Raw genomic sequence first — 15503 nt, forward strand, 5'->3', positions numbered from 1 at the left:
TGAGTGCTGCTCAGAGGTTTTCACATACCCCTGTACTTTTGTACAACTTTCTGGTCTGAATCTTTAGTGGAGGCCTGTGGGCTGCAGAGACCTGCTTGGCAGGGTTCACCCTGAGGATGGGAGGAGTGTTGGGAGGGCGGCACCTGGTACACCTGCTCAGAAGCAGGGCGGCACACAGGAGAAGGCATCGTCATCAGCACCGTGCAGACAGGCAGCGGGCAAGGGAGGAAGCAGCCATGCTGCACCAGACCAGTGTGCCTGCCGTCTTCACCGGCCCAAATCAGGATTGCGGTTGGTTGCTTGGGGACAAGGGATATCCCATGTACACTTGGCTGCTCACTCCACTGGGGAACCCCAGGACAGTGCCAGGTTATGCATACAATGACACTCATTGCGCCACCAGGTGTATCGTCGAGCAGTGCATAGGCATCCTTAAGCAGAGGTTCCAATGTCTGGACCGCTCTGGTGGCACCTTGCAGTACTCTCCTCAATGGGTCTCCATCATCATCGTGGTCTGCTTCATACTGCACAACCTGGCCACCATGAGGGGACAGCCGCTGGAGGTCAAGCCAGCAGTATCACAGGAGGAGGAGGAGAAGAAGGAAGTGCAGGAGGGGTAGGAGGAGGTGCCAGAGGAGTATAAGGAGGTAGCGGTGGAGGAAGAGGAGGAGGCGGTGGTAGAGGAGGCGGTGGTGGAGGAGGAGGCGGCAGAGGAGGAGGTGGCAGAGGAGGAGGTGGAACAGGAGGTGCAGGAGGAGGAGGAGAAGGATCCCCGTCGCCCCAGAGCTAGGAGGCGTCGACCCATTGCCACTCTGGAAGGGCCGGGTGCAGACTGGCCAGCACCCTACAGGGAGGGTGCGCCCTCACATATATGGAGGTGCCTGACACCGCCCCTGCAATCTCCCTCCATGCATTATGTACTGGGTCTGCCAGGTCTCCCCATGTCAGGAAACAGTATTCTTCTTCTGTCCTCCACACCGTCCATCAGTGTCTCCAGCTCCATATCTTCTTAGGTGGTTCCTCGTATCGAAGGGCAAGGGTTAACCAAGACGACATATCGGAGTGTGGGCTGGCCCGTGCTGCCCCTGGGCCCTCGCCTCTCCTGGGCCCCGAACTCACACCTCTCCTGGGCCCCAATTACATCACTCTGCAATCTCTCACTGCTCTTTTGCCCCAACCTCGCTGCTACCCCTTTATCTGCCCACGCTCCCATCAGCGACCTGGATTATGGCTACAAAAGAAGCAGCATGGAGGCGGCCCAGCACAACATGGCCCTGACCTGCGAGGGATCATCAAACATCCCCCTCCAAGTCGTTACCCTCCTGAACTGGCTCGCGCTGCTCCCTGCAGTGGCATGCCACCTCCTGCCGTTCCTTTTGTAGCCATATAATTCAGTTTCACTGTCCTGCTTGTTTCCCACATGTTTTAATAGTTCTCTTTTTTAAGCAACCATCTAAATCTCTTTCAAAAGAATTGATGGATTCTGCTTCACCAAGCGTTTGTGGAGAAGAGTTCCACATTCCAACCATTCCCTTGTAAAGATGTGTTTCCAACCTCCCCTTCAATTTTTGGCTCCATATCAGTGAACCTATTGGCTCTCCTTACACCATCCATCCTTCCAAACTCCTTCCCCTCCTCAGGGCCTTGCTGCAAACACTGGCGAGCAGCTGGCTCATTAGAAACTCTTACCTGCATGCTGAATTTCTCAGTGGTGATAACGTTCAAATTAAGACAGCCACACCGCTGAAAAATCCACTTTGGAAGGGTTCATTAGCGCTGGAACCCATTTGTTCACTTTTGGAGTGGCCCAGCCACCAAACATTTCCGGCGCTCATGGCCACAAAAAGGTGGTGGGAGCACCAGCTTTCCAGTGGTACTGAATTTCGGGCCCAGGAAGTCATGAGGGACATACCTGTAATAACCCAAAATGCACACGTTACGAGTACTTCTCCCCACTAGAAGCAGACAGATCATGGAATAATTACTCCTATAGATTCAACCTGAAACATTTACTTTGATACACAGTATAGTTTACCACTGACTCTCTGCTCGGAGGAGGGGAAAAATAGCCAGGTTTTCCACTCTCAATTGCTATTCAATAACTCCTACACAAAAGTACAAATGTTAAACATTGAATGAGGATTAGGTTGGACTTGGGTGGGATGTCCCCACGATTGAATAGCCGACTGACACCCACTAGGTTCACAACTAATATTGGACACTTAGTCAAGTTACGCAAGGGCAGCCAGTGCATTTGGGACTTGAGGGAGAAAGGAATAGAAGGATATGCTGATAGTGTGAGATGAAGTAGAACAGGAGTAGGTTTATCTGGAACATAAATACTGGCTCAGACCAGTTGGGCTGAATGGCCTGTTCTTGTGCAGTAAATTCTATGTAATTCTATATAAGTTTTAGGAGAGGAAGAGAGAAACAGGATAACAAAATATAGATTCCCACAATTATTCCTCAGTCTTCTCGTAGGATTTTCGTCCAATTGACAGTTTAGCGGCAGGATGGGACTACTTCCTACCCATGTGACTCCACCAGCAACTTGACTTTTGTTTTCTCCCAGGGCCCTCACTAGCTATGCAGGCCAGGTTTGGAGTGGTAATACCGCCCCCTCATTGGTTTACTGCCAATGGGAAGGAGGAACATTTAGTGCTTTAGCATTTAAAATGAAGGAGGCAATTAATATAGAAACATAGAAAATAGGTGCAGGAGTAGGCCATTCGGCCCTTCGAGCCTGCACCACCATTCAATAAGATCATGGCCGATCATTCACCTCAGTACCCCTTTCCTGCTTTCTCTCATACCCCTTGATCCCCTTAACCGTAAGAGCCATATCTAACTCCCTCTTGAATATATCCAGTGAATTGGCATCAACAACTCTCTGCGGCAGGGAATTCCACAGGTTAACAACTCTCTGAGTGAAGAAGTTTCTCCTCACCTCAGTCCTAAATGGCCTACCCCTTATCCTAAGACTATGTCCCTTGGTTCTGGACTTCCCCAATATCGGGAACATTCTTCTCGCATCTAACCTGTCCAATCCCGTTAGAATCTTACATGTTTCTCTGAGATCCCCTCTCATCCTTCTAAACTCCAGTGAACAAAGGCCTAGTTGATCCAATCTCTCCTCATATGACAGCCCAGCCATCCCTGGAATCAGTCTGGTGAACCTTCGCTGCACCCCCTCAATAGCAAGAATGTCCTTCCTCAGCCTAGGAGACCAAAACTGAACACAATATTCCAAGTGAGGCCTCACTAAGGCCCTGTACAACTGCATTAAGACCTCCCTGCTTCTATATTCAAATCCCCTAGCTACGAAGGACAACATACCATTTGCCTTCTTTACCGCCTGCTGTACCTGCTTGCCCACTTTCAATGACTGATGAACCATGACACCCAGGTCTCGTTGCACCTCCCCTTTTCCTAGTCTGCCGCCATTCAGATAATATTCTGCCTTCGTGTTTTTGCCCCCAAAATGGATAACCTCACATTTATCCACATTATACTGCATCTGCCATGCATTCGCCCTCTCACCTAACCTGTCCAAGTCACCCTGCAGCCTCTGAGCGCCTTCCTCACAGCTCACACCACCACCCAGTTTAGTATCATCTGCAAAATTGGAGATATTACACTCTATTCCTTCATCCAAATCGTTAATGTATATTGTAAAGAGCTGAGGTCCTAGCACTGAGCCCTGCGGCACCCCACTAGTCACTGCCTGCCATTCTGAAAAGGATCCGTTTATCCAGACTCTCTGCTTCCTGTCTGCCAACCAGTTCCTTATACACGTCAGTATACGTGCTTTGATTTTGCACAACAATCTCTTGTGCGGGAAATTGTCAAAAGCCTTTTGAAAGTCCAAATACACCACATCCACTGGTTCTCCCTTGTCCACTCTGCTAGTTACATCCTCAAAAAATTCCCGAAGGTTCGTCAAGCATGATTTCCCTTTCATAAATCCATGCTGACTTGGTCCGATCCTGTCACTGCATTCCAAATGTGCTGCTATTTCATCCTTCATGATTGATTCCAACATTTTCACCACAACTGATGCCAAGCTAACCGATCTATAATTAGAGTTTTCTCTCTCCCTCCTTTTTTAAAAAGTGGTGTTACATTAGCTACCCTCCAGTCCATGGGAACAGATCCAGACTGTTGGAAAATGATCACCAATGCATCCACTATTTCTAGGGCCACTTCCTTGAGCACTCTGGGATGCAGACTATCAGGCCCCGGGGATTTATCGGCCTTCAATCCTATCAATTTCCCTAATACAATTTCACGCCTAATAAGGATATCCTTCAGTTCCTCCTTCTCACTAGACCCACTGTCCCCTAATACCTTCAGAAGGTTATTTGTATCTTCCTTCGTGACGACAAAACCGAAGTATTGGTTCAATTGGTCTGCCATTTCTTTGTTCCCCATTATAATTTAAAGAGGCATATATGTTTATGGAGAGCAGGGAACCAGAGTGGCTAATGTATCAGGGAGCAGTAGCCTTCGGGGTGTGAGCAGCTGGAAGGGCCCCAGATTTTCAGATGAATCTGTGGAGCATCTTTTGACAGAAATGAGGGCCAGACGGATAAGACTGTTAGGGACTGAGGACAGGACATAAGAACATAAGAATTAGGAGCAGGAATAGGCCATCTGGCCCCTCGAGCCTGCTTTGCCATTCAATGGGACATCCCATGAGGTGTTTCAGGCAGTAAGGAGGATGATTACAGCAGTCATTAAAGTAGTTTCCACCAGCCCATGACTGCCACACCGTGTCAAAAGAGAGTTCATTTCCATCACTGCCTCAAAACTGGCAGAAAACGGGTGGTAATTTAGAGGAAGTTTCCGGGCTGGATTTTCTCCGCTCCGTTTTTCACCCTGGAGCAGCGGCAATGTCGGCAGTGAGGGTTTTGGCTGGGCGGTCAGCCTCTAGCACCCCGCAGCACTCCTCGGGTCCGGTTTTGCGGTGGCGCGGAGCAACACTGCCTGGAGGAGCTGCGCCCGGTGTGCAACGCCCCTGGTTGCAACACCAGCACAAGTTTTGACTATTGCCTGACCCGTCTGCCGGAAAGCACGCCTCGCACTGACTGCCTGGGAAATCAGGGCGGTCCAACCATCCCGTCGGTGGTGAGGTGAGTAATACACTCCTACGGTAAGTGTGATTGCTTTTTCTTTTAATATTTTTGGTGATTTGTGTTGTGATGTTGTGGATAATGTTTTGGGAATGAGTATGTTTTTTTTTAGTTCCCCCCCCCCACCCCCCACCCCACAGCGTCTCTCGGAGCGCTCCCGGTCCAGCTCTTTAGCTTGGGAGTTTCCCATGCTAGTGCCCAAGAGAGGTATACAAGGCCTCCCTTAGCGCTGCAGCCCCTGACACAGGGCCCAGCTGACCAAACTTAATTAGTGAGGCGCAAACCATTCCCGGGCACTAATTTTCCCGCCTCGCCGTAATTATCGCCCCAAAAACATCAACGCTGAAAATCCAGCCCTCAGGGTCTAAAGGTGAACAGGCTGTTCATTTTTTGCTTCTACATTTTACAAATGAAAACATTCTAATGGATAGTAATTAACTTTAGAGCGTTCAGTTGCTTGCAGTTATTTATTGATATTCATTTGTGATTATGAAAAAGTAGACAAGTTTATAGAACAAAGTAAAAATGTTGCAAAGATTCCTGTATCCCATTTTGAAAAGCAGTTGAAAGTAACTTATTTCTAATGACATTTTGTTTGGTCTTGTATAATATTTGGCTAAAAGCAGTGAATTGGAAATTACTTTCTAAAGATAATTGTAAATTGGAATCAACTTTAGGTTTCAATATCTAGATAGGTGTTACAGATTTTAGTGATACGGTGAAGGTGCAGGACAGACAATAGCATTGCAGTCACATGACTTGATGGACGTATAGGTGTACCATTCAGTTCCTCCGTTTAGACAATTAAGTTTCACTCTCTTCTCTTCAATCTCTATCTCTTGGCAGCATTCACACATATGCTCCATGGTGTTTGATTGGGTGTTAAATCTGGAAAATAAGTTGTAGTGGTATAAATGTAGGAACAATGTGACAAAATTATATAGTTTTGATACCAGATTACGACAAAGATAGACTTTGGTTTTTCATGATGCCCGATTCTGTCTGAAATGTCTAAAAGTGCTTCACTTATAATGAATTGTGGAATGACTTATGTTGGATTAAAGAACATCTTGCCACATTCATGATATGATCAGATATTAAACGATATTAGAATAACTTACAGATACATACAGAGAGAGAGAGAGAATTAAAAGAGATCAGATGCAGAGTGAACTACAAACACTGCATCAGATTGGTTATGTTAGTTATTTAAAGCTGTCACTGTGGAATGGGTACTGAAACAATTAATGAAAACTTGGCAATGAACATTTGGCAACCACGCAAAGTCTAATGTACATTTAACAGGAACCTTTCTCGCTCTACTACTGTAGGCACCAGTTGGCTGCTTGAGATTTGTATATGGCCATTTTAGTTGCACATTGCTATATATAAATCTATATTCAGTCAAAAAACAATCAAAAATGATTTCTAAATATGGAAACAATTTTTCTAGTTCCAATCTCAGTAAATACATATTCTTTGTTGTGAGAAAATATTTAATGATTCTTATTTAAATCACAATTAAATACATAAAGGAAAAATACTTACTGAGCTGATCCAGGACAAGTGCCTTCACATATGTTCATCATAATTATTTTTGAACAGGTTGTATTGTTCACTTCTTTTGTGACACTTGCGTTACGATTGATCTTCTTACAAATGCCTGCTGGAACTAATAAAATGAACAATAGTTTAAAACTTCAGCTACAATTGAATATAGAAAACATTTTTTAATTTGCATTATTAGGAACTTGGATGGCTCAGGTACAAGGTGATCATAGATTTTATCAGATTCATTTCTATTGTATTATTTTTACACGTATTCAAAGGTTTTGTTTCCCCAGTGGCCTGTATCTGCATAATAACTAATAATACCAAGTAACTCCAGGTAAAACAAAAATAAAGCATTCAAAAGAACTTGACGGATTCTATGATTTGAAACAGAAAGATTTCACATGATCTTCTGTAGCTCACCATAACTTGACTTTTTAAGGTGAATTTTCTGTGCTCGAGGTGAGAATTGATTGGGCTGGGGGATCAGGTATAGGGTGGATAGATGCAGAGTGAAGCTCCTGATACTCTGTTCCAACAATGACCCTTAACATCAGCTTAGAAAGCACTGCTTACTGTACAACTGTGGTATTTTCTATTGTATCCCTTTCCCATTCCAGCATCTTTAGTGTTAAATAGTGCTGAAATGGGTGGGTTTTGTGGCATGAGTACATGTCCTCAAAAGCTGGGCTGAAATTGCCCAAACCCATTTCAGATATGACCCTTACATTATTAAAGATCCCATGGCACTATTCGAAGAAGAGCAGGGGAGTTTTCCCAGTGTCCTGGCCAACATTTATCCTTCAACTGACACCATAAACAGATCATCTGGTCATTTATTTCTTTGCTGTTTGTGGGATCTTGCTGTGCGCAAATTGGCTGTGGTGTTTCCTGCTTTACAGCAGTGACTACATGTCAAAAGTACTTCATTGGCTGTAAAATGCTTTGGGACATTCTGAGTTTATGAAGGGTGCTGCATAAATGTAAGTTCCTTCTTTACAGTCACAAGACGGGGGAGATTTTCATTCCTTCATTCCGGATTGGCTCTGAACCCAGGTCCGATTTCAATGTGTAATTAACCGCATCACAGTTTATCACTCACTGCACCATCCAGCACAAAGCTTTTGCTGGGGGAGAGTGAATCATTTGGACCTAGCAAATGGTAATCCCTGAATAATGATTGATTTAGAAATTGGAATTTCTAATACATTGGGGGCCATGAATACTACCCCATAATTAGCAAATTGGTTCGGGCAAATTATAACAAATTTTCAAAACTGTTTCACATTGCAGAAATCCCAAACATCAACACACTGGGAAATCTGTAGATGAAAAGCAAACAAAGTGATTTGCAGAACAAAATGCAACAGAAAATTAGCTGCACAATTGGAGCACCAAAAAGACTCAAAATCAAATGTTAACAAAACAAAAACAAAGTGATTGGTACTGAGCCATAGAGACCAGGGTTGGAACAGAGCTGCTACAGCTGGCCTTGGTGCATCTGAGCTAGGAAGGGGAAAAAGCAACTGGATTCGTGCATCTGAGGAAAAATCAACTGGATTCGTGCTCCTAGATAGTGACCCCTAGTGGAAATGCAGATGTTAGACAGGAACAAATTAACGATGGGCTGTGATGCACAACATGACCAAATAGCCAACTGACACTTCAGTTGAAATTCTTCTCCACGAGCCAATCCAAAATTGGACGCAGCAGAGAATGTTGAGTTTAGGTGGTGATGTTAAATAAAGTTGAACCTTTTTACTTCTGTTTACGTTCTTTTTCTGAATGCGTTCTTCTATGTACAGGTTGAGCGTCTGAAATCCGGAGTTCCAAAACTCGGAATGTTTTGTGGTGGGGTCGTCCAGAATCAGGAAAATGTTCCGAGACCTGCAGCCGCTCTTCCCCCGCCCCCCTGGCTGGGCCGTCGGAATCACCTCCACCGCTGGGCCGCCGGACTCACCTCCACCGCTGGGCCGCCGGACTCACCTCCACCGCCGGGCCGCTGGACTCACCTCCACTGCTGGGCCGCTGGACTCACCTCCACCGCTGGGCCGCCGGATTCACCTCCACCGCTGGGCCGCTGGATTCACCTTCACTGCTGGGCCGCCGGACTCACCTCCACTGCTGGGCCACTGGACTCACCTCCACTGCTGGGCCGGGCTCACCACCCCCGCTGGGCCGGGCTCACCTCCCCCGCTGGGCCACCGGAGTCACCTCCCCCACTGGGCCGGGTTCACCTCCCCCGCTGGGCTGCTGGACTCATCTGGGCCGCCGGACTCACCTTCCCCGTTGGGCTGGACCCTCCCCCCCACCCCTTGCTGGGCCCACCTCCGCCCCGCCCTACCTCGGCCCGGGCATTTCCGGATTCGAGAAATTGGAAAGCCGAAATCTGGAACGGCCTCGGTCCCGAGGTTTCCGGATTTTGGACGCTCTACCTGTATTTGTTATTCTTTTTCAAGTTTTCATACACTTTCATATTCCTGTCCACAACCTAATTTTTTTGATACACTAAACCTCTACACATCATCGCTGCACTTGACCAAGTGGTTTGTGAACGTAGCTGTCCAATCAGCTGTAACCAGATTACATGGACACATTCTCAGCTCATGAGAATGGAGAAATGTGGCAGTCGCCTCCGGCCCCAATTGTAATGGGTTGAGCTCGAAGGGTTTGCACACTTGTTGTTAGAGTGACTGTTAGAGTGACTGTTGATCACTGGCACACAAGACAGGGGCCGAAATTGCCCCCGACTGAAAGGGGGCGCACCTACCGGTTTTTTGAGCGAAATTGAGCTCTTAACATTTTTATTTCTTCGGGTCTGTGTTCGGAAGTCGGCGTGGAGCGGGGAGGATGTTGGTCGGTGTCAGTGCGACAGACGTTCCGGGCCGCGCTGATGCATAGCAACGTCCTTTCTCCTTCAGGTAAAGGAGAGGGCCGCTGTAAACTCTGCAGCCACGTTAGTGGCACCCACTGGGCCATCAGGGAGGGTTTCGGCCGGGCCAGCGGTCCACCCAAGAGGGGTTGCCAGGCTGCCTGCTGGCGGCCCGGCTGAACCCATGGCCGCCATTGTCGGGCCGACTTCAGAGTTGACCGACAATTAAAATAAAACTGTACCCTGAATTATCCTAACTGATATCACTAATCTCCACACAGACCAAGGTTAAAACCTGGAACCTTCTTGATCTATATAGATCAGTACCACACCACATGATGCACTTACCTCATTACGGACCTTACTTTTATTTAAATACTAACTCAATATTGCTTTAAGGAAGAATAACCATCTATTTGTGTGTTACAAATGGTTGGTAGACCACAACATTCCATTTCAAAATACATTGAAATGGCCACTATCAATCTGGTCCAATGGAAAAGCCCATTTATAAAAGTGTCCAAAGTTAGCTGCAGTACTTGTTACTTCTATAGGTGACACTGTAATCAGGATTTTCAGTGTAGAACTTTGCTAACAATTGTAATGCCAGAATGCCTCACACCATTATACTTTATGTCAGGAACAAACCTGAGGAATTGTTGTCAGTTCAGAAATGAATGCAGTCATCTCTTTTTTTTAAAAAAAGAAACATGATTTTTTCAAAATTGAAGTACAGGAATCCTTTCAATGTTTGCAAAATCTGAACCTATTCATTAAAATAAAATCAGTGCCTATTAAAAGCAAAACAATTGGAACATGTTTTTAAAATATCAACCCCTTCAATGTTAGAAAAAACTTGCGGCCTCCTCATTTGGTGAAAAGTCAGAAACGCTTTATTTATTGGAAAATCAGGGCAACCCTCACCCCCCGAGGTACTTTTTCAAACAGCTCTGCTGAGATATTTTTCTAAACCCCACCCCTCTTTGAGATACTTTTCCGACTCACAGTCTCCCCCACCACGCACTGCAGTAGTGTGGTCTTGATTACTCAGTGCAACATCACAAGAGATCGACTAGTATTAATATTAATAATACATTTGAGGTAACATAATTAAATGGTTACCTTTATTACATTCATAGCAGCAGTGATCGTCATCCCATTTTTTGTCAGACTAAACAAAGAGAATTAACAGTAAAGAGTTAATATAGTACATGCTCTTTGAATCTATAGCGATAAGACTTTTATACATGTAAGAATGTGGAGATGATCATATGTGTATGACTGAAAATAGGAAGAAATTAAATCTTCTATTTATATTTTGTTCATGTCTTTCAGAAATGCCACAAACCACTTCACGAACAATGTGCTCAATTTAAAATAAATTCTCCAACACATGGAAGAATTACCATTTTTCTTTTTAAGAACTGTTACCTGGTAACCTGTTTCTGTGGATCAGAGTCTCCACTGATGTATTTATCTTTTCACTACTTTTATTAAATCCATTTTTGCTGCCTGTTTGAGTTGTTGAGAGTCCCTGTCACCCATTTTATATATTTGTTAAGAGAAGGAAAGAGTAAGTGACATACAAAAATGAAGAAAGAGAAAGAGAAACATACGCACAGAAGATTCTAGAATTTTTGGTGGAGATTTTGCTCTCCTTTGTGCCTAGGGAATGTTTAGTTTTTAGCCAGGAGACAGAAGGCCGCTCAGTTGGCAGTCAGTACTGCTACTACAGGCCTACACTGGATGTACGCTCGGACTCTGCTAGTGACCTGAACCCAGAAATATGTGCAGATTCAGATAGAAGGGCCGGAATCTTCCCAGCCCTGCGAGTGAGGGTTTGGAGATGGTCTCGCTGTCAAAATGGCTCTGATTGACAGCGGGCCGGGATCCCACTCTGAACCCGCCTCAGTGTCAGTTTCTCAACTGTCAGGTCTGCGTGCGGATCGCAGACCCAACAGCATGCGGCGGGCCAGTTAATTAAGATAATTAGGAGGTAGTTGAATGCTACTTAAGAGGGGATTAAAAGCAGGCGCTTAAAATTTTACCAACCTGTTGATGGGTTTGCTGTCCCTCGGGGAACACGGCAGGTAAGTGGAATCGGGTTCTCAGTGACTCTCCATGACTTTGGCTCATTGACAGCTGCAGAAGTGGTATAAAAGCTACCATTTCACAGCTGTTCACTTTCCAATGTCAGAAGCGGAAGCCTTCAGGATTTGGAAGAGACACCGACCTTCGACTCGCTCACTCCAACCCTCGACCCTCTCACTCCGACCCTTGACTCTCTCACTCCGACCCTTGACCCTCTCACTCTGACCCTCGACCCTCTCACTCTGACCCTCGACCCTCTCACTCCGACCCTTGACTCCCTCCCTGCCTGACCTGTATGCAGGTTGGAAATGTTTGCAGTGAACTCTCTATTCACTGTCACCTCTTTGGAACAACCTCTCTCACCATTGACAGATCGCTTTTGACATCTCAACCTCACTTGCCATCTATTCCAGCAGCATCAGTGCCCTTGAAAAAATCTCACCTTGGTCCTCAGAATCCCACCATGATCAGCCCCAACACCAACATCACCAGGCACACCAGCATCACCAACAACAGCACCAACCTTCTCCACAATCAACTGGTGCTATACAGGGCATCAGCACCCAACCACATTGCTGCTTGAGACGCCAGGAATAGCCTCACCATGGCCCGATTTACTTCAGTTGACGTTGTACACCCTGGTTGTCACACGATGGGCCAGGTTTCACCACCCCACACCAGCTTCATAAAGCATCCCTGCAATGCCCAAGCCATTCCTTTCACACTCATCACCATTGTGGGGGGTACCCTTATGTCTCACCATTCACTACAACTCACTTCCAAAGGTGCTCACAAATGTGTCAAAGGACACAAACTGCTGAAAATAATGATTTCAATGTTTGACAACACATCAACATAACGTTTACATGAATATTGGCTAAAGGACCCAAGTGCCTACTCTTGTGTGTTGTTAGTTGGTATGATGGGACAAGGATGAGGATGAGTGTGAGAGGTGGCTAGTGAGATGGGGAACTGATAATGTAGATAGAATATAGCATTTAACTAAATACTAAAAACTAACTGTTATGTATGCAACACCTTGTAATCAGCATTCTACCGTCACCAGAGGACGCATCTGTTGGAGTCCCAAGGGATCCCAGCATCCCTTGGGAGCACTGCATATAAGCAGGCCTCCCATGCTGTGTGAGCACTCTGGAGTCAGAATAAAAAGACTAAGGTCACACTTACTCAAGTCTACAGTACTCAGTCACATTGCTTTATTTGAGACATAACAACTGGCGATGAGTAATAGATAACGAATCATCACGTGAAATGCAGAGAACTGTTGGTATCCTGGAGAAATTCTCAGAAGGTGATGATTGGGAAGCCTTCGTGGAGCGACTCGACCAATACTTCGTGGCCAATGAGCTGGAAGGGAATGAAAACGCTGCCAAACGAAGGGCGATCCTCCTCACCGTCTGCGGGGCAACAACCTATAGCCTCATGAAGAATCTTCTTGCTCCGGTGAAACCAACAACCAAATTGTATGAAGAACTGTGTACGCTGGTCCGGGAGCACCTAAATCCGAAGAAAAGCATTCTGATGGCAAGATATTAATTTTATACATGTCAACAGTCTGAAGGCCAGGAAGTGGCGAGCTATGTCGCCGGACTAAGGTGCCTTGCAGGACATTGCGAATTCAGTGGATTCCTGGAGCAAATGCTAAGAGACTTTTTTGTGCTTGGCATTGGCCATGAGGTTATCCTTCGCAAACTATTGACTGTTGAAACACCGAACCTAAGCAAAGCCATAATGATAGCCCAGGCATTTATGTCCACCAGCGATAACACCAAACAAATTTCCTAGCATAAAGATGCATCGACAAGTACTGTACACAAAGTTAATGACGTTTTCAGGCAGGAATGCATATGGCAGAATGTATGCGCCTGCAGCTGCATGACCTCAGATGACTCAGAGTCCACCATCAAGTGTGAATGCGAGGCAATTAACACCTTGTTGGCGCTGTGGAGGTGATCATCGAACCCATCAATGCTGCTTCAAACATTATGTGTCCAAAAGCTGTGGAACAATGGGATACCTCCAGCGAATGTGCAGATGAGCTGCAAACCCTGCAAACCACCACGTTGCAGAGGAAGACCGATCCATGGCGGATCAAACTGAATGAGAGACGCGAACCGAGGAGGCAGAAGTGTACGGGGTACACACCTTCACCACAAAATGTCCACCGATCATGTTAAAAGTTGAACTGAACGGAATTCCAGTCTCCATGGAATTGGACACGGGTGCGAGTCAGTCTATCATGAGCAAAAAGGCCTTTGAGAGGCTGCGGTGCAACAAGGCACAAAGGCCCAAGCTGAGCCCTATTCATATCAAGCTGAGAACTTACACTAAAGAGCTGATCCCTGTAATTGGCAGTGCAGCAGTAAAAGTCTCCTATGATGGAGTGTTGCATGAACTACCGCTATGGATTGTACCCACACTGTTCGGCAGAAGCTGGCTGGGAAAAATCCGCTGGAACTGGGACGACATCCGAGCGCTTTCGTCCATCGATGACGCCTCATGTGCCCAGGTTTTGAGCAAGTTCCTGTCATTGTTTGAGCCAGGCATCAGAAATTTCTCTGGGACGAAGGTGCAGATCCACTTGGTTCCCGGTACACGACCCATCCACCAAAAGGCACGTGCGGTGCCATACATGATGCGAGAGAAAGTGGAGATCGAGCTGGACAGGCTGCAACAAGAGGGCATTATCGCGCCGGTTGAGGTCAACGAGTGGCCCAGTCCGATTGTTCCGGTTCTCAAGGGCGAAGGCACGGTCAGAATTTTTGGGGACTATAAAGTAATGATTAACCGTTTTTCGCTGCAGGACCAGTACCCGCTACCCAAGGCATACGACCTATTTGCAACGCTGGCAGGAGGGAAGAAGTTCACCAAGTTGGACCTTACCTCGCAGGAGCTGGCAGAATCTTCGCAAGGTCTCACCTGCATCAACACGCACAAAGGTCTGTTCCTCTACAATAGATTCGATCGGCCGCGGCTATTTTTCAAAGGAACATGAAAAGTCTGCTAAAGTCGGTTCCACGCACCGTGGTTTACCAGGACGAGATATTGATCAAAGGTCGGGACACCATCAAACACTTGCAGAACCTGGAAGAGGTTCTAAGTCGGCTAGATCGTGTTGGGCTCAGGCTGAAACGCTTGAAGTGTGCTTTCCTGACGCCAGAGGTCAAGTTCTTTGGGAGAAGAATCGCGGCCGACGGCATCAGACCCACCGAAGCCAAGACGGAGGCCATCAAGAACGCGCCGAGACCACAGAACGTGACGGAGCTGCGGTCGTTCCTGGGACTCCTCAATTATTTTGGTAATTTCCTACCCAGGTTAAGCACCTTGCTAGAACCTCTACATGTGTTGCTACGCAAGGGAGATAACTGGGTATGGGGGAAATCACAAGAGATTGCTTTTGAGAAAGCCAGAAATCTGTTATGTTCCAACAAACTGCTTGTTCTGTAAACGTTTAGTGCTAGCTTGCGATGCGTCTTCGTACGGGGTCGGGTGTGTGTTACAACAAGCAAACGAATCGGGAACATTGCAACCGGTCGCTTATGCATCCAGGAGTTTGTCCAAGGCCGAAAGGACCTACAGCATGATTGAAAAAGAAGCTCCGGCATGTGTTTAGGGGGTGAAAAAAGTGCACCAGTATCTGTTTGGACTTAAGTTCGAGTTGGAAACTGACCATAAGCCGTTCATATCGCTATTTTCAGAGAGCAAAGGTATTAATACCAATGCCTCTGCTGGCTTCCAAAGATGGGCGCTCACGCTGTCTGCATATAACTATGTAATTCGCCACAGGCCAGGCACAGAGAACTGCACTGATGCTCTCAGTCGGCTACTATTGCCCA

The 15503-nt window shown here is 46.4% G+C and overlaps 1 protein-coding gene across 1 annotated transcript in view; it reads right to left on the reverse strand.

Annotated features, from left to right (window-relative positions):
* Positions 1-5669: 5669 nt before the first annotated feature.
* LOC139278099 (mucin-2-like) overlaps positions 5670-15503 on the reverse strand; it is a 169522-nt gene continuing 159688 nt past the window's right edge. Inside the window, exons 47-49 of the mRNA XM_070896758.1 lie at positions 10678-10726; positions 6681-6804; positions 5670-6020 (exon numbers count right to left, since the gene is read on the reverse strand). Coding sequence (XP_070752859.1) covers positions 5840-6020; positions 6681-6804; positions 10678-10726 — 354 coding nt within the window. The 3' untranslated portion in view covers positions 5670-5839. The remainder of the gene's footprint in view (positions 6021-6680; positions 6805-10677; positions 10727-15503) is intronic.

This window comes from Pristiophorus japonicus, chromosome 13, assembly GCF_044704955.1.
Source record: "Pristiophorus japonicus isolate sPriJap1 chromosome 13, sPriJap1.hap1, whole genome shotgun sequence".
NCBI lineage: Eukaryota > Metazoa > Chordata > Chondrichthyes > Pristiophoridae > Pristiophorus > Pristiophorus japonicus.